Below are 19,367 nucleotides of genomic sequence, written 5' to 3'. Positions count from 1 at the left end.
TTGTTATGGCATGGCAGGCGTGCTACAAATGTTTAATGAAATGTTGTTCGTGCATTAACAGAAAACAGACTAAAAAAGATAAATCTTGGGATTTAAGAATCTGTTTATCAACATGGAGATTAAAATCAAGACAACAATAGCCAACCCAGCCGTATAGTAAAGCTTGATCTACCTGGGTCTGAGTTAGAGACCACCGTAGTTCCTCCTGGCGCAAAGGGATCATTGGCTGCTGCTGGTCCATCTCTCTGAAAGGAAAAAGAGCAAGAAAACAAAGTTTAACATCAAATTAAGTCAGTTCCTTCAACTCATGCTAATAGCTTACTTTAGGGTTTGTACCACCAAAAATAAAAAGCATTCAAAACGCACCCAGCTGATTTTACAAATCAAGTGTGACAGAAGCTGTAAAGAGTGCAAGTAACTGAACACATTGTAAGGCCAATTCACATTGCACCAACAGACACACTGAAACCAATGCGGACAATCACCAGATTACAGTATGTCACTTCTCAGACATTGACATGTCCCATGACCTGACAAACGTTAATTAACCATGTTCAATCGACGAAAACAAGTGCCGACCAACGCTGACAGGCGACACTGATTTGACAAAACCCAACAAACTGTCTGTTGCTGCTGTTGGTCAGCATTGGTGCAGTGTGAATTGGTCTTTAATGAGATTTTAAAGAGAGTTTAGCTTTACAGCACTCACTACAGGAATATCTGATCCTCCAAACGGATCGTGTCCTGTGCCAGTCGAGCTGAAGGGATCAGAGTCTGCCAGGGCATCCATTTTGGAACCGAACAGATCTGAGTCTTGGATGTTACCACTACCAGAAGCAAATGGGTCTGGAGTGACTGCATTGGTGGTCCTGGATGTGAATGGATCAGGCTCTTTTGGGCCTGTGGTAGAGCTGAATGGGTCAGATGAGCTGAAAGGATCTCCTGATGGGAAACCAACTGAAGACTGCTTGAAGAAGTTGTCTGCTGCAAATGGGTCTGTGCCTTTAAAAGGGTCCCCGCCGAAAGGATCTGGATAACAAAATAACATTTTATGAGTCAAATTGGACTTGTGAATTGATATTTTGCAAACACACTCTAAGATGGTAAGAAAGTACTCACCTGAAACGTCAACTTTTGAGAAAGGGTCTTCAGGGAATGGATCACCTGCAAAAAGGAGTTGTATATAGGTTTACTAATTAATCGGTTAACTTATGCTTTTATTCAAAGCAACATGAACTCATCTCTGTATGTGCTCAGAGTTTAGGTCGCTTATAACGTGCATTTGGGAACGCTATATGTGCCAAGCATCTTCCCAAACTTGTAATGAATAGCACTGGCGAAAAGGTACAGCCAAAAGGGCTCCCTAGGATCCGCCAAAATAAAAGCTGGAAAGTTTAATGGATTAAAATAAAGAAATTAAGACAGCCATAAATATTAGAATTGTAATTTTAAATTTGTACTGTAAAATAATCATTTTATGATATAATTTTTCATTTCACAGTGAAATTACAATAGTAGTATTTCTTTAATATATTTAAAAATATATATTTCTATATTAATACTTATTTAATCATTATTTAATATGTATTTTATACATATTTTTATATTCATATTTTATTTGTAAGAGTTGAAATAGTTGGTATTATTAACTATTATTATTGTTAATAATAACACATTTTATATATATGTATAAACATTTTTGGCCAAATTGTGCAGCCCTATCAACAAACAAACATACATTTGTTTGCATTTTAAATCACAATCAGAATCACATTGCATTTTAAAATCACAATCACAATTTTTGTAAAGATACAAACAAAAACAAATCATGCAGCCCTAGGAAAATCCCTGTTTTTTTTTTGTTTTTTTTTGATGATTTTACTTTGTGTGCACATTGTGAACGACTGTTCCCTACTTGTACACTTTTTATTCCCACTGTGTTGTGCACCGTTTTCACGGTACAGTGTAATGAGGCATGTTGCATGTTTGTATTGTCTATACTCAGTGTATATTTTATGTGGTTTGTTGTAAGTGTGTGTCGCAGTGACTGTAGCCCAAGACAAATTTACCCTCTGGGGGACATTAAAGTATATTTTATCTTTTTTTTTTTTTATCTTTATCTTACCGTCAGTAAAAGGGTCAGACTCGAAAAAGTCAATCCTAGGCCCACTGGGCGGCACTGTAACTGGCTGGGCAGCTTCCTTCTCTGGCTCCACATTCTCTGCCTATACATCACAAATCCATTAGAATAAACTTTTATTTGAATTTATTTATTATTACAGTGAAATCATAAAGATGCATATTCACAATCACAAAAAAACATGTTCTGTTCTAAATGTTAACGAATGATTAATTAATATATCCATTAATATAAAAATAATAAGTAATGGAAATGGGTCAACAATTATGATATGTCATAATCATTCAACCTTTGGGGTGCTGGAGGCAGGCTGCTCATCGGCCTTTTCCTTCTCTTCTTCTTTCTCTACCTCCGGCTCTGGGTTAGCTTGCGTTGCGCTTTCCTGAAACCAGAGTGGCATAAAAAGAAAGACATGCATGAAAACCTATTTGTAATTTGTAAATGTAATGTGAAAGTGACATTATTAAAAAAAAATCAATAACAGGAAGTGGTTTCTGACCGTGTTCCCTTGAGGCCAGGCCACAGCAGTGGATCTGACTGTGGAGAGGCCACTGTTATAAAGGTCACAGCTATAGAAGTCAGGTTGAGGCTCTTGCTCCTCTGAGCTGGTGGACGGCTCCTCTGCCTCTGACCCGAGCTGCTCCTCCACGACTCTGAGCTCCTGCGGCTCATCAAAGGACGACTGCTCCTCTTCTTGCTGGACTTTGTCCTCTTTGGGTTTCTCTGGCAGCTGTGCTGTAGGTTGAGGCCACTGTAGTTGCTCCGGCTGCTCAAGAGAGGGCACTGTTCCATTAACAAACACTGGCTCCTCTAGGATTTTCCAGGTAAGCCGTGCAGTCACTTCTCTTTCCTCTGTTTTGAGCTCGGCCAATCGCTCCTGCTCCTACGGTAAACATCAACATAGTGTGTGAATAAGAGAAAATAAATGGAAATAAAGAACAAAATAAAAAGCCAAAACTTTACAAAACATGTAAACAAGAGAAAAGAGAGTGAAAGAGCAGAAAATGTTTAGCGAGAGAAAGCAGAAAACTTTCAGCTAAAAAAAAAAAAAGAAAAAAAAAAAAAAAAGAAAAAAAAAGAGGATGCTCAGGATTTCTTCTTTTAAAAATGTCACCGCATTTGCAATGAAAAAAACAAATGTTTCAGATATTTCCAGTTCTAAAATAAGCTTGAATGAGCCATGTTTGAAGCCACTGCAAAAAGTTGTATAATAAAAAGTCAGAATTATTGGCACCTATTATTGGCAATTATTAGTAAATATGAACAAAGAAACCTATGAAAATAAATCTGCATTGTTAATCCTTTTGACTTTTTATTAAAAAATATATAAATATCTAACCTTTCATTGAAGTAAAATGACTGAAAATGAGGGGTAAATCTCCTTATGAAATAAATGCTTTTCTATAATATACATTGGCCACAATTATTGGCACACTTTTATTAAATACTTTTTGCAATCTCCTTTTGCCAAGATAACAGCTCTGAGTTTTCTCCTATAATGCTTTATGAGTTTGGAGAACACCTGACAAGAGATCAGAGACCATTCCTCCATACAGCATCTCTCCAGATCCTTCAAATTCCAAAGTCCATATTGATACACTCTCCACTTCAGTTTTCTGTAGGGTTCAGGACAGGGGACTGGAATGCCCATGGAAGAATCTTAATACACAGTGACCCATTGTAGTTTTGACTGAGGTTTTACATATTGTGATGGATAATTAAGGGAATTTGGCCTTATGTTCCTTCCTAGTCACCCTGGTGTGCTAAAAAACTATAAATATAATGGGGATTATACTAAGGGTACCAATAATTGCGGTCAATGTGTATTAGAATTTTTTGTTCTAATAATTCAAGTGTATTATAAAAAAAAAATTCCCCGCACATTTATTAGTTTTACTTTAATAAAAAGGTTAGATTTTTTTTTAATGAAAGATCAAAAGGATAAACAATGCAGATTTATAATCACAGCCTTAATAATTTTGACCATGCCTGTAATAATAATTATTATTATTATTGCTGCTCCTCTTCTTTATCATGGACCTTGTCCTCGTTGAGTTTCTCTAATAATAATATTAATAAATTATCATCATCATTCATTCATTTTTATTATTTATTGATCAATAGTGTCTATAATCAGTGCTGTTGCTACAAAATGGAAACTCCCTAACTCAACAGCATGGCTTTATCTTACTGAAGAGGGTATAATGTGTATATCCATTAATCTAAAAGAGTTCAGAACCAGTTAATGTAGATATATATAAGTAAAGGTAACAAAAAAACAGATAAAAATCTAACTAACCTGAGCAATCTGTGTGTGGGATTCTTTAACAGCATCCTCTAGGGGGCAGAGCTGAGCACGGGCTGATTGAACTTTATCTCCCAGTTGACGGGTCTCGTCCTGCAGATGGAGCAGTTCTTCTCGGGCCCTGGTCAACTCCTCCTCAAAGTCACCGATTCTCTGCTCCTGCTCAGAGTGCTCTGTCTGCAATGACTGGATCTGGACATATACATACACACACAGGACAAAGAGCAGAAGAAAAGATCTGAGATCAGTTTACTTGAGGCTTTTAAATGAACTGCATTGAGAATGCATCTATATCCATTAAAATGTAATTCTGCTGGACTGTGTCTCCATCTCTCTTCCTTTCACCGGTCACATACATTACAAACATATGAAAACATCATGCAAAATAGCGTGTGAGATTAGGATTATTGTGTGCAAGACCCATTCAAAATAGTATTCAAAGATGCCCAGATGATGTAATATTTTCATTGGATTTTTGAAATGTGCATCAGCGCATACGTTTTGGGCTGATATTACCCACAATACACACGTTTTATGCACAGGCTTTATTTCTCTCTCACTGAGTCAACTATCTCATACCAGTTGGCTCTCCTGGCTGCATTGTTGCTGTATGAGTGTGAGCTGGTCCTCTAGAGATCGTTTCTGCTCATCCAGCCTCTCCAGCTTCTCCTGCACTTCCTGTCGCTCCGCCTGCAGGTGGCTCAGTTCCTCTGACCCCTTCTGAACCTCCTCCTGCAGGTCCTGACAGAAAGACAGAGAGGTCTTTATTGGTCAAATAATAAAAAGCTAATCAACACTAACACCAGGGCAAAGAGCTAATGCAGCTCTTAAAGATAAAGCACTAGGGTGCAAGAAGATACAGAGATAGTGTGTAAACCAATTATATCTCACCAGCCAGAAAAGCCAAAGTAAACAGAAATCCAATAAGACCGACAGCAACATTGTGTCAGCAAAAGTAACACAATAGCTTCACTATTTGATAAATTCATCTCATCCTCAAACAAAGGATCTTTATTTTCTCAACGGCTGTTCCACTTTCATCACAGAAACGAAAAAGAACATTATACAAAAAGACTAATTCAATTCTGATCCTTGTAAAAACTGAAAGGGAAAGAAGTTGGGAACAGAAATCATAAACAACGAAAACTGTAATGTTAGCCTCACGTAGCCAGACTTTTGACCATCAACTATGGCCTTGTCCAAAATGGCGCACTTAAAGTGGACTTGCGGTTTCATGGCCTTCACTTTCGCGTGTCCGTGAAATGAACAAAACCACAGTACATCCCATTGGACAGTTAATGATTTGTTTTCACAGCCACCAAGTGGTCTTATGCTAAACTTACAATAATGCAGACTTCCAATCTGAATATTACCCAACAGCCCATGCGGGAAAGTATAGACACGTAGGAGGACTATGAGTCCTGAGGGTGCCATCTGAAACAGGGCCAATAAGTCTGGACCACACCGTGGCTTATTCTGGCCAAGAACTACCCACTTAAACAGGGAGAAAACTTCAGAACATTATGTTAAGCAACTAACCAATTTGTTTTGTTTTCTTGCTGTTTAGAGGTGGGTTTATCTGAAATGGTTTATACCATAATAATAGAGCAGTTTGGGGCAAAAAAAATGTGTATGAATGAATGAGAGCAGTGATTGTATGATTGTAGAGCAGTCAGCAAATATCAGAAACTAAAGTAGAATATACAAATCATTTACAAAATGAGTACATTTGCTTAGCTTCAGTGGGCAACCAGTCTTGGGCTACAGGGTGATAGCTGCCAATGATAATCAAAGTAGAAAAAAGTTGTGCAGCTTAATATTTTAGTGGAAACAGTGATACATTTTTTTTAGGATTCTTTGATGAATAGAAAGTTCAAAAGAACAACATTTATTTGAAAAATAAATAATTTGTATCATTATAAATGTCTTTACTGTCACTTTTGATCACAATAATGCATCCTTGTGAATAAAAAAAAAATGAAAGTATTAATTTTGACATTTAAAAAAGTCATCAAAATTAGCCGTTGTTGATACAACAGAGTCAGTAAATGGGTATACATATATTTAAACATTAAGAGTGGGTAGAGCCAGGCAATTAAATTGAAACTGCTGTGCTGATTTTTATCAAATCGTGCTACTTTTGTGTGCAATATGGTCAAAAAACAGCTGGCAGGTAAACCTGAGGCAGAACATTCTATAATGAATACTCTAGAACACTACAATGTAAATACAGAATATCTGACTGTAGAAAAGCCAAGGTTAAATACTGAGGACAAAGGTGCAAGGCACATGAAGATGTCAAGTATAAGAAAAGAATCTGATCTGAAAAGAAAAGAGAAGGATGACAAAAGACAACAGTGTCATTTCCACCGTCATTCACCTTCAGGTGCTGTGAATAAGTGTGTCCTAAAAATAACATGTCTACAGCAGCAGAACCAAGTAACAGCACAGGGTAAAGATGGAAGCCTTCACAAAGATGGAAGTCTAATGCACAAAAGTCTCCTCATCCAATCAGAGGCAGTGCTGGGAGCTGACAGCCCCCGAAATAGAATATATTCATCATCCCAGGGTTTAAACACAGCAGAGGCACACACTGAAACTCACATTCTTATTTAATTATTCAGCACCTGGAGCAGCCTACCAGCACCATGTGCTTCAAGGCTAATCTATTAAGAGCCTAAACAAATATTGATTATTCATAATTTGTGAGAGGCCTTTGCTTGCTCTGATAGCTTACACTATTGATTTTGAATTCGTTTAATGTTGCACCTTTGCTGTTAATCTGTACTTATTTTCTATGCATGGGCGTTCTTTTGTTTAATGGACATCAATTGAACTGCCCTCTGCTTCTGAAGACTACAGTAATTCAAGAGCAAGATCCATTTGAAATGCTATTTATACAGGTAAGAGATCACAGGTGTCACAGGCACAATTTCAGATCCAAAAACGAAACAAAAACAGCAGGATAAGTGGCCTTGTTTGATGACAGGAAAGGAGAACCGGGGACCAGCTGTGATATCAATATGCACACACATATCAGGCTGCTTTCTCTTCCTGTATTCTTCACACACACATTATTGTTCTTACGGCTCATTAGGCATCCATCTGTCAATGCATTTTAACACTAGTGCTGGAACGCTTCATTCTCTTAATGAATGACCACATATTATTAGACTAAGCTGAACACATCTGAATCTGTACCTGGCATCTAATTCAGCAGCCTACAGCGTCTTCCAGTCTACAAAAATGGCTTATTTTCAGATACATACAGGAAATTGAATTATCACACCGTGGGAGAGAGCGAGGGAGAGAGTGAGAGCGAGAGAGAGAGCGAGGCAGCCTAGATCTCGACGGAAATAAACAACAAATTTATGAGTCAGGAAGCCAGTGCAGATATATAGACCTTGAACTTCTTTCAACTCCGCTGACAGACAGCAAGGAGAGAACTGATCCACGACGAGCAGAGAGGACAGACAGATGATAGGGAAGATAAAACAGACAGACAGGGAGCTTTTGAAAAACAGCTGGTTCCTGTTCTCCTTTTTCTGGCCCTTTATTGATCAAATAAGTGGTCAGTAAAATCTAGACATGATGATGTATGAAACAATCAATACAGAAATAACTTAAATAGAGCCAGCTGTCTTTACACAACTAATATCAAAATTTCTAATTAAATTAAACACAGAAATAACTTTAAAGCAGTCAGCTGCCTTCAAATAACTAATATAAAATGATTCAAAATAAAATATATAGAAATAAATGTAATGCAGTCAGATGTCTTTAAACAACTGATATAAAAATGATTCAAAATAAAATACAAATACTGAAATGACTTGTATGCAGCTAGCTGCCTGTAAACAATTAAGATAAAAAGATTAAAAAAATAAATTAAAATAATTATTTCATAATAATTATTAAATAAATATCTAAATGTCTCTGTCAGATCAGCATCATCAGTCAAATAAAAACAACACATTTATTTTCCATTTCATTTTAAAATCCCTCATACCTGGACTTCACTGTTCCTCTGTCGTATAGTTTCCTCCCTCTCTTTGATGTCCTGTTCCACCGTGCTCTTCTCCCTGAAAGACCAGCAAAGACATGAGTATTTAATGACAGTGGCGACGGCGGGTACAGACAGCCAGCCGCCTGGAACAGCATGGACAGCATCTCCCTCCAGCACCATCTCTGCATCTGCTGCCTGAGCTTGTATGTGTGAGAAAAGAGAGGCTGTACGTGAGTCAGAGCTGCACATGGGCAGAAGCTTTTCTGAACGCCAGGAAGAGTGGGAGGAGGGAAGCATGGAGGGAGATAGATGGGGGATGTGGGGTTGGAATACATTAGAGGTGTTTTCACTCAATCCACTGTCTGTATCTTTAGGTCATGCAGGTTAAATTTAGCAAACAATTCTATAACAACCAGACTTCCTACAAATGTGAGTGGTGCTTGGTAGTGATATATTAATATAATAATATATTACTAGTCAGATGTCCAGCCATTTTGATACATATATATTTTTTCTTTCTTTTTTTTCTTCTTCTGTGATTTCGAGATGACAACATGTGAGTGACGTTCTACTCTGAGGAATTATGCATATCTATGGCAACACTATCAACGCCTAAATGAATCTGCAGCGGTCAGGTGGTACAAATAGGAGCTCTCAGAAAATTCCCAGTTTACAAGTTGTAATTATGAGCTCTACAAGACCGTGAACACTTTTTACAAGTTGAAACCACAATTACGGTTATTACGACATGGTGTGAATGATGATTATCAAAATGTGTGTGTAAAGTAATTTGTAATGTATATATTCACACCATAGAAAATGTTGTTCGAGAGTACTGTCAGATGTGACATTTTAGGGCCCAAAAATGGCTATATGTTGCTATGCGGTTGCTAGGGTGTTCGGAATGGTTGCTTACTATTACTCTGCGAGTGCTTACTAGCCCAAGTCAAGAGTCAATGAAATTTTCATAATGCAAATAAGTCTGATGGTTTAGTAAGTAATAGCACACCTCTCTTCTACAAAAACCAACCCTAACCCTAACTATAAACAAGAGTAATAGTAATGCTTGCCATGACCACTAATTGTTACACTCAGGTGAGGACACTTTTAAACCAAGAGTACTCCTAACATAGAGGGTCAACCTGGGATTAAGTGTACAATAGGCATGTTTACTTGCTTACAATCGATTGAAAAAATAGATTCCTTTTGTCTGTTGATTATTTATTTCAGGTCTACACCACCACATTTGGACTGAGCTCAATTACATGAAGGTTCTCAGTCTGATTGAGCCATCAATACGATTATAACCTGATTATTTCAGTGCATGTAAACGTAGATAATGTTTATTTGTCATGCTACTCATCTTTTAAGATTAAAACCATCCACCTTCTGGTTACCAGCCCAGATTTTAAGCACTACGCCAACGCCACACAATCCATGCATGAGAAATAAGATGCTTTGTTAAATGCATTTGCATGGTAAATCCATTTCTAAACATATGCTCAACTACCATCATCTCAAAGGGCTATGGTGTGAAAACGTATTTATCTTCTTAGTCACAGCTCATGGTGTCAACAACACATGTGAAAACTTTTATTTTCTAATAATGTAATAATGTAAAAATAGGTTTATGATGATGCTGGAATGTTTCTTTACGTAGAATCTCTCTTAGGTTACGAGGCTTGTGATCTAGCAGGAGTAAAACAGAAAGATTAGAAAAGGAAAAGAAAGAAAAATGTTTCATGAAACACTTTAATAATAACACATCTTTCCCAACAAGATTTATCAGGGCATCTTTCCTGGATAAGGCTGAACTGTATTAAGCTCTGACTCAACGTTTCCTCCCAGATTCTGACACAGTGAATTAATGCTGCAGTCTTCCCAGCAACAACAGAGAAACACACATTGATCTGACCAAGAGTCAAACACACACACTGTGAGTCAGAGACTCCCAGGAGGAAAGAGAGAGGAGGAGAAAACAAGAAAATAGAAAGACTAAAAAGCGATATATAAATAATACAGAACAAAATGAGGGTTTGAAATAAAAGTCTTGGCAACAGTCCTAAATCCAACAATAAACTGGACCTTGAGCAGCCCGGATAATCCAAAAAACAACAGAGCATGAGTAGTCCAAACAATATAATTGCTGTTCTTTTTTAGAATGAGGGTGTGGCCTGTTCTTACCTGTCACCTGAGGTCGCCCGTTGCCGTGGAGATTTAAGGCAATCCCGAACCGCACGCATCATTTTAGTGTCAAACAACAGCCCATCGTACAGAACCTTTCTGATTTCTATCCTTTCTGCTTATCTTCTTCTGCACACTCCATTTCAAGCAGACTCATTACTTCTCACTTACTCTTTCTCTTGCACTCAAAGGAAGTGAGAAGTGCTAGAACTGCTGTGGAGCGTCTATCTCACCCTGAGAGTGAGTGTGCTGGGAGCTGACAGGTGACTGTATCTGCTTTTGCTCAAAGTCTGAAAACCAAAGATGGAGGGGAAACCAGAGGTTGGGGCATCTTCCTCTTTCTATGTTTGTGTAAATGAGAGCTCCACCTCTCCTCTGTGGGCTAGTGACTCCCATTACAAGATGTTACCTTCTCTGGAGACTCATTGCTTACAGGAAGTGATTTAAGGACTCGTATACACCACCACCACAAATCAGTCCCTTTACTTTTCTAATCTGTTGTATACATATTATGAATGATTAGTTCACCGATAAATGATTTACTCACCCATAGGTTGTTCCAAAACCATATGATTCTGAGACCCACAAAAAGTGAATTTTTGTAGAATATGACAAAAGCACTGTAGATTAGTTAAAATGCCCTGAATGGTATAGCTCCTCAGAACTTGAGCGAGCTTCTATCACTTTATAGTCTTCGGTTTTAAAATTCTGGCCCGTTGATACCTAGAATAGCAAAATCGATTGCAGTTGATAGATCCTTTTCTTATTTAGCACACAAACTCTGGAACAGTCTTCCTAGCGTTTTTCAGGAGGCAGACACACTTTGTCAATTTAAATCTAGATTAAAGACCCATCTTTTTAACCTAGAATACACCATAACACACCATCACATTTATATCATTTAAATCCCTTAAAGGATTGTTAGGCTGCATACCGGTAAGTTAACTGTCAACCGGAACCGAGAACACTTTCCACAACATCCGATGTACTTGTTTCATTGTAAGAGGAATGGCATTTACCCTAATATTAGCATGTCCGTCTCATTCTTATACCAGAGGAGGACTGGTCCCCAGACTGAGCCTGGTTTCTCCCAGAGTTTTTTTTTTCTCCATTCTGATGGAGTTTGGGTTCCTTGTCACTGTTGCATTAAGATTCAGCAATATTATTATTTGACTGCAGTGACCCTATTGGATGAGAGCTAAAATCAGCTGGATAGTGACATCACTGTTTTCTCCAGAGCTGCTTTAGCTGTATTGAACACATTTTATAATTGATGAACTTTACACAGTTATTGAACTAAACTGAGTCAACACTGAACTGACTCATTGATCATTATTTTCCTGTCATCACATAAAGCTGCTTTGAAAATCTGTATTGTATAAAGCCCTATATAAGGTGACTTGACTTTAGATGCATCATAAAATTAGTCTATAGACTATATATAGATATATATCTTTTGTTACTTTTCTAAGCTTTCTGGAGCCATTCAATAAAAAATGTGTGAGGGATAGACCAAAATGCAAGTTCATCTTCTTTCCCTCTGGAATGGGCTTCCTTCTGATGACATCAGTTTGACGGTGGAACATCCCCTCCAACTGTCAGTCTGCTGCTAGCTTTGACAGCGAGCTAAATGGAACGCCTACTTTTCTACATCCAATCAACTCCCAGTGGGGAAAAAACAAGCCACACCCTCTTTTTTATCTCATTCAATATTCCATTTCACTAGGAAAACACATCAATCAAGTAAAGTCGGTTGCAAATTCCGGTTCACACTGATTTTAACATAAGTGATCTATTTGTCTAAACACTGTCTGAGATCATGCGACTAATTCAGCTTGACATGACCTAGCACATTACGATGACAGAGCGAGGAACATTAAGTAATGAGATACTCGTTAAAGAAACCATTCATCAGTTCAAGTGCATCTATCATGACCCAAGGACAGATTTGGGCAAAATGACACTGAGATTATTGTAAGACCCATACTTCTGTTTTTGTGGTTTCATAAGCTCTTGTGCACCTGTGTGAGGGCATTGTGTGGAAACTACAAACACACACTACATTAAAGCAGATGGCCTGATAGTACAAAAAAATAGAGAAATGGAGAGTATTGTATGCTAAAAATGTTGAAGCCTTGAAAATACAGACAGAACAACAATGCAGTGACTACCCATAATGACTTCCTATATGTATAAATATCCACAGCCCATGGGTCCACAAGACATATATTAATATAAGGCCAGAAATTTGAATTCAGGTACATTCAGGTGTTTTAGTTTCAAACACGTTGTCTTGTGGACATGAGGAGAGAGAAGTAAAATCAGTAACTCACCTCTGTAAATCCATAATTTCATTAGTGAGGGAGTCCAACTCTTTAATTGCGGAGAAATCTGCAGCCTGTACTAAGAGAGCATTGTTCTGGAGGGAGGAAGCATAGAAAAGTAGGAAAAGGGGATTTTAGTATCAATTCTAAACTTTTTTCCAACTATATAATATACTATATAATATACAGCTATATAATATACAGCTTTATACTTGCTGCCTCCACACGAGTGCGAAGGTGCACACGACAAAAATTGCTCATTATCATTTAAAGAGACTGAGCTGTTTTTGAGGAGGTAAAAAGGGTGTTGTTTTACACAACCATTGAGGAATTTTAACCAAAGTATGTTACAAACTTTACATGAAGACCCTAAAGAACCATACCAACTTGTGGAAAATGGGCATCCGATGAGCCCTTTAAATAATTACTGACCCCAAACTTATGAACTGTAGTTTATGAGAGAAACAAACTTACAAAATAAAGACAGAAAGCACCATGCTAGATAAAAACATCTAAAAGGATTCAAGGATTGGTCAGAACCAAAAAAAAAAAAACCTAGCATCTTCTACTATTTTTTTCAAATTCAAAACAACAACAACAAAAAAATCTCCACATATGATTTAATGAGCACTGTACCTGTCGTGCCAGTCTATCACAAGGAGGGATCATTTCCGGAGAGAGTGTCTGGGGTGGGTCTATTCCCTTTGAGAGCTTCTGATTGATTAGATATAGAGCTAATGCGAACTGATCCCGGGTCAGCTTCCCGACGTCACCTATATCACAAAGCTCCCTGTAGAAAAGGCAAGCCAAAGTAACATTACAATACAAATCCATACAGTCTTAGTGTTTGCAAGATATGGATTAGGTCTAATTAGTTCCGCATGAGCATTTATGGAAAATTAAACTAATAACGGAAATTTAAATCCAAGCAGTAGCATCTCACCAAATGCGGGCTAAAGTAGCAGACGGCAAACCCGTCTTCAGAAATATATCTCGGACCTCAGCACCAGATACCAAGCCATCCATGTCACTATCTGTCTTGATGAATAAGTCATCATATTTGGCTTTATCTGCTGGAGATACCACCCACTGCACACACACATTTATACATAATGTTTGTTAACGCAACTCTGAACATTTTCAAACTACATTTGCAGCAAATACCAGAATTATTCATAACTAAATGATCAATAAGCTGTTAAAACTGATGTGAAATTAATGTGACCTGTGGTGGTGTAGGTTTTGCTGGCAGTGTTTTAGATGCAGATTGGGCAGAGCCTCTCTCTTTATGCTGTGCTGGAGATGGTAGGAGGGGCGTGATCACAGGAGGCGTGGCTATTTTTTTCCGTTTTGATGGTGGAATCAGAGCGGCAGGCAGAGCCATGGGAACCGGCTCGGACTCCAGAGCTCTGTATACCAAATACATGGCCTAAAACACACAAAATATATGAACTATTAACTTCAGTTTTAAAGGAATAGTTCACTTCAAAATGAAAATTGTGTCATTTATTTACCCCCAAGTTGTTTCAAACCTGTATGAATTTCTTTCTTCTGCTGAACAGTTGATGGGCCCCATTGACTTCCATAGTAGGGAAAAAATACTATGGAAGTCAAACATCAACTGTTTGGTTACCGACATTCTTCAAAATATCTTCTTTTGTGTTCAGCAGAAGAAAGAAATTTATACAGGTTTGAAACAACTTGAGGGCGAGTAAATGATGACAGAATTTTGAAGTGAACTATTCCTTTAAGACTACTCAAAGTATAAAATCATAGTGTAAAGGGCAGCTTTTCTCAAACAGGAAACAAGATGTTCATGTCATCTTTATGAAAGCCTGATCTATGTAAAAAGCAGGGTGAAGTCACCCTTGAAAACTAGGCAAGATGAAAAGTAATATGCCAAGATACTAATAACCCATTTGTGGTTTATTACCCACAGAACTCACCACAGCAAACTCATCTTTGTCCAGCATGCCGTCTCTGTCAATGTCACTGAGCTCCCAAACCTATAACATTAATTCCAATAAGAGATGTCAGATCATTTCTGTCCATTAAATCATTATTACTGATGTGCAGAGTTATTTACCTGTAGTTTCATTTTTAAAACATTTTGAAGTGGGATAGACAATTTAGCTAAACTTCGAAAGAGACCCCAATACTTTCAAGCTATGGCTCAAGAGCGCATCCTGGTGGTTAGGCCTAAAAATGCACCTTTATATAAAAGACGAGGTAAAAGTTGCATCTTCAAACCCTGCATTGCACTATCATTATAAACCTGCTTGCCACTGCGCTTGTCTTACCCTGCCAAGGACGTCCACAGGGAGTTTAGAATTAAGGAGCACTGGTTTGACCTTATCCCCCGTGAGCATGCCGCCCGCTGGAGAGAGGCTCTCGAAGATGGCATCGAATTTCAGCTTCTCATCAGCCTATATGACACGCACAACACACAGACACATTCATAAATGAGTGATTAAGCAATTGAGGCATTAAACTGAAAGTTTAATCTAATTTATGACTAATTCTAAATACAACATTTATCGAGCAACTTTATTCTAAATAACCAAACATCTGTTGGCGATATCTGACCTTGACAATCCATGGGCAGTCTGTAGGCACAGGGCCAAACTGAAGAGGACTGCTAGTGTCATGCTAGACAGACAACAGAAGAACAGTCATTAACTCACAAGGGACATAGAGCCGTTTCCACCACGTAAGCAAATAAAATCACCAACTCAGCAGCTTTTAAGTCATTTGTAATTGTATTCCCAGTTCTCCTTGGCTAATGAAGGACATGTGATGTTGTTTTCCTGGTCTGGTGAAGAGGAAGAGGAAGTTAAGATCTAACTTACAAACTTTGGGGGAGGGACAGCAGTATTTAGGCTCTTAAGAGACACTTCAAGTCCATTCTGAGCACACGCCACCAAACGGAGGGCTACAAAAAATTGCTGAGAAGCAACAAACAGACAAATACAGTTGAGAGTGTATAGCTCAAACTATTTTTCAAATAATGAACCATAATGTTTGAAAATACCTGCTTGTTTAGCGAGCCTTTGCGTTCGGAATCTGCTAAGTCCCATATCTGTGGAACAAATTAGCAGCAAGTCGAATCAGTAATCAGTCATTTAGTGCTTTAAGTAAAACACTGCATGACACAATATTGCATGTGCATAACAACCTGTTCTATAGAACAGAAAGTTGTAAATGTTCAAGTAGTTTCAAGGAAGAAAGTTCCAGTAGAAAGTATTTCTAAAAATGTTTTTGCAAATTAATGTAATGCAAAAAGTAGTAACACAACAAATAGCAGAAAATCAATATAGTGATATTAAGAAGGTACCGGTAAGTAAATTACACCATCTATCTTTTTCTATTTCAGTCATCTTGATGTTTCCAGCACTTGTCAATCAATTCATTTCCCACACTGCTATATTGGAAGCATGCTATTGCTTATTGACGTTACCTTGCCAAGGACCAGGTCTGCAAGGCCAGATCTCTTTAAGAATAAAGCCGCATCACTAGCTCCTACACACCCACTGCCGGACGGATCAACCTGTGGTGGAATAAAGGATAACAAATATTTAAAGTTTGGGGTCTGTAAGGATTGTTAATGTTTTTGAAAGGAATCTCTTTAGCTCACAAAGGCTGCATTTATTTGATCAAACACAATGAAAAAGTAATATTGTGAAATATTATTACAATTAAGCATAACTGGTTTCTATTCTAAAGTCAACATTTAAAGTAAATCAAAAAAGTTCATGAAAGGTTTTGATCCACTTCAAATGTTGACTACTCTATCTTATTCTTGTGATAGCAAAGCTGGATTTTCAGCATCATTAGTCCAGTCTTTAGTGTCACATGATCCTCCAGAAAATTTGCTGCTCAACAAACATTTCTTAATATTATCTATGTGGAAAACAGTTCTACTGCTTTATTTTTTTCAGGATTCTTTGAGGAACAGAAAGTTCAAAATAACAGCATCTATTTGAAATAGAAATCTTCTGTAATAATATAGGCTAAATGTCTTTACTGTTACTTGTTTGGATCAATTTAATGCATTCTTACTGAATAAAAGTATTAATTTCTTTAAAAAAATGAAAAATTCTTACAGACTCAAACTTTTGACCGGTAGTGTATTTTTCAATAAATATTCTAGAACTGATGGCCGAATCATTCAAACACAATCCAAAAAACAGAACTGAAGATATTCACTCAAATAGGAAACCAGCAGCAAGATGTTTAAACCATATGCTAGTTCAAACAGGCTGCTTCACTCACCCTGTCCTGTTTGCAAAAAATTCATCACTAATTCATAGCGGAATCCTTTTACTGAGAGAACGACACTTACGGGAGGCAGAGGCTCAGAGTGCTTTTAGCTCAAACTGACAATGCGGTGAGGTTTTTCTTTCTTTTGCTCTATATTTGCCAAAGTGAGACATAACAGAAAAAGCTGATTAAACGCTTACCTGTCGATAGTATTTCTCATAGACAGGATTCCCACTTGAAAGCTGCAACCAAATAAAACAAAATCTAGTTAAAGTCATTCCATTGTTTAATCTCTCTAAAACAGGTTAAACTGATAAAACCTTTAATCAATATATAAATAAGCCAATTAGAGAGCACATTCTTCTAAACTGTTGTCTTTCTTGGCAGCATTGATGCATTCAGACCTCTGAAAAAGAAAATGTTAAAACCATCTGGCAACCAGGTGAACATTTATTGAATGGCAATGTGAAAGCAAACGATCTCACAATGACTTTAGTAGTACTCACACACCTTAGCCATATATAAAGATGTGGATTAAACACCCATTCACATATTAACTGTGGCTTTCTTAAGTCTCCTACCATTCACAACACAACACTGAGCTTTTGTTGAGTTGGGATTCACAATAGTCGAGCAGAGTAACACACATTTGTGCAGCTGTCCGCAAGCCAAACCATCGACATTAGGTTTAGTCACGGCCAAAAGGCTAATTTATACCATATGGACGGATCAAGTGAAATGAGACGTATTATAGAGTCCAAATCATGATTGTTTAAATTGTGTTTTTAGTAAATGTCAACCCCTCTGCCAGTCAAATGCTATTGGAGGGTCATGTGATCTTAAATATCGGACATCTGCATCATCATGATGCATAAGCATCAACTTGCTTTTCTGGTCATGCTAGGTGAAGTTCTGCCAGATCCCAACTGCTTTTTGGTTGTAGTTCAACAGCTCTGTCTGTCTCCCATCAGGTGGTTACTGGTGCATGCTAATGCGATGCTGGCACACAATATTCAGCAAAGTGCCACCAAACATTTCCTTGTCCCGCTGAGAAAGGAGTAGGAGTTTTTGTAACGCTTCTTAAAAAAAAAAAAAAAAAAAAATCAAACCATTTTGGCCTTTCAGGCTGTTGCGATTCCAACTCATTTCCTGAGACTTATTCTGGCATGTTCCTCTTACAATTACCACGCTCCTACAGAGCGAAGTCTTAGTAAACCATAGTGAAACATACAATGAAAAAAATATCATCTACTAAATCGACAAAACTATCTTGGAATCCTATTCTCATGCAAAGTCGGCAGAGAAGCTACATAAAAATACCACAGAAAGTGCATTTACAGACCGTTTAATGCTGCACACATAGATTTACACAAATTACAATTGCAGAAATAATGTGGTAAAATTTATAAAATGATTAAACACTAATTGATTGATGGAATTTTGATTATTTTTATACAATTTTATGTAATTGTAAAAAAAAAAATGAAGAAATAAAAAAAAACTATATATATATATTCTGTCGTGACAATGACAGGTTTAAGGCTGCACTAATGTAGCATTTTATTTACACAAATATTGTGTGGATACCAGACATTGACAGACTAGAGAGATGGATAATACCTTCTTTACAGCAAAAGTCAGAGTGAAATAGTCTCAGATATCAGAAACCAGATCACATCAGATGTCATATTACGGTTAGGCAGAGAAAGATATACAAAATTACATTTTCTTAAAACCAACATTTTGGTGTAATTTTGACAACAATATGATCAAGGTTCTATGACTCACTGGATTCTTTTAAAAAATGATATCATCATGCTTGTCTCCTGCCTCCGTTTCAATATGTCCCAAACTAAACCTATGCCCTTGGCTTCATAGAAAGTAGAGCTGGGCGGTATGATATATATCGTAACCACGGTATGGATCTTTAGAGATTTTGCTATATCGTATATATATATCGTGGTATGTAAATTTATATATATTATATGCTATAGATATTTATATCAATATAGCTGCCTCTCTAAGAAGGCGTTTGTGAATCCAGTTCTCTTTCACGTCTTAAGTGCGTGTGTAATCGACCATTCAAGCGCAATTTGTCAAAATGGCCATCATGTGGAGTATTCTAATTCGTGTAAACAGTTATGTCTC

General features: G+C 37.4%; 1 protein-coding gene across 3 annotated transcripts in view; it reads right to left on the bottom strand.

Annotated features, from left to right (window-relative positions):
* eps15 (epidermal growth factor receptor pathway substrate 15) overlaps positions 1 to 19,367 on the bottom strand; it is a 28,997-nt gene that overhangs the window by 6,813 nt on the left and 2,817 nt on the right. For all 3 annotated transcript variants that reach the window (XR_008807833.1, XR_008807832.1, XM_056259575.1), the window contains exons 2-21: positions 17,420 to 17,461; positions 16,417 to 16,506; positions 15,991 to 16,038; positions 15,809 to 15,904; positions 15,546 to 15,608; positions 15,260 to 15,385; positions 14,906 to 14,965; positions 14,185 to 14,388; positions 13,903 to 14,048; positions 13,596 to 13,749; positions 12,969 to 13,054; positions 8,455 to 8,527; positions 5,025 to 5,186; positions 4,440 to 4,637; positions 2,640 to 3,023; positions 2,430 to 2,522; positions 2,126 to 2,225; positions 1,120 to 1,164; positions 710 to 1,029; positions 173 to 245 (exon numbers count right to left, since the gene is read on the bottom strand). Coding sequence is in view for 1 of the 3 variants with exons in the window: in XM_056259575.1 (XP_056115550.1) it covers positions 173 to 245; positions 710 to 1,029; positions 1,120 to 1,164; positions 2,126 to 2,225; positions 2,430 to 2,522; positions 2,640 to 3,023; positions 4,440 to 4,637; positions 5,025 to 5,186; positions 8,455 to 8,527; positions 12,969 to 13,054; positions 13,596 to 13,749; positions 13,903 to 14,048; positions 14,185 to 14,388; positions 14,906 to 14,965; positions 15,260 to 15,385; positions 15,546 to 15,608; positions 15,809 to 15,904; positions 15,991 to 16,038; positions 16,417 to 16,506; positions 17,420 to 17,461 (2,563 nt within the window). In the remaining 2 variants the exon portion in view is untranslated. The remainder of the gene's footprint in view (positions 1 to 172; positions 246 to 709; positions 1,030 to 1,119; positions 1,165 to 2,125; positions 2,226 to 2,429; positions 2,523 to 2,639; positions 3,024 to 4,439; positions 4,638 to 5,024; positions 5,187 to 8,454; positions 8,528 to 12,968; positions 13,055 to 13,595; positions 13,750 to 13,902; positions 14,049 to 14,184; positions 14,389 to 14,905; positions 14,966 to 15,259; positions 15,386 to 15,545; positions 15,609 to 15,808; positions 15,905 to 15,990; positions 16,039 to 16,416; positions 16,507 to 17,419; positions 17,462 to 19,367) is intronic.

Source organism: Rhinichthys klamathensis, unplaced genomic scaffold (genome assembly GCF_029890125.1).
Source record: "Rhinichthys klamathensis goyatoka isolate OS25496 unplaced genomic scaffold, OSU_Roscu_1.1 h1tg000169l_1, whole genome shotgun sequence".
Taxonomy (NCBI): Eukaryota; Metazoa; Chordata; class Actinopteri; order Cypriniformes; family Leuciscidae; genus Rhinichthys; species Rhinichthys klamathensis.
The sequence above is the reverse complement of the archived record's forward strand: the minus strand, read 5'-3'. Positions and strand labels throughout refer to the sequence as shown.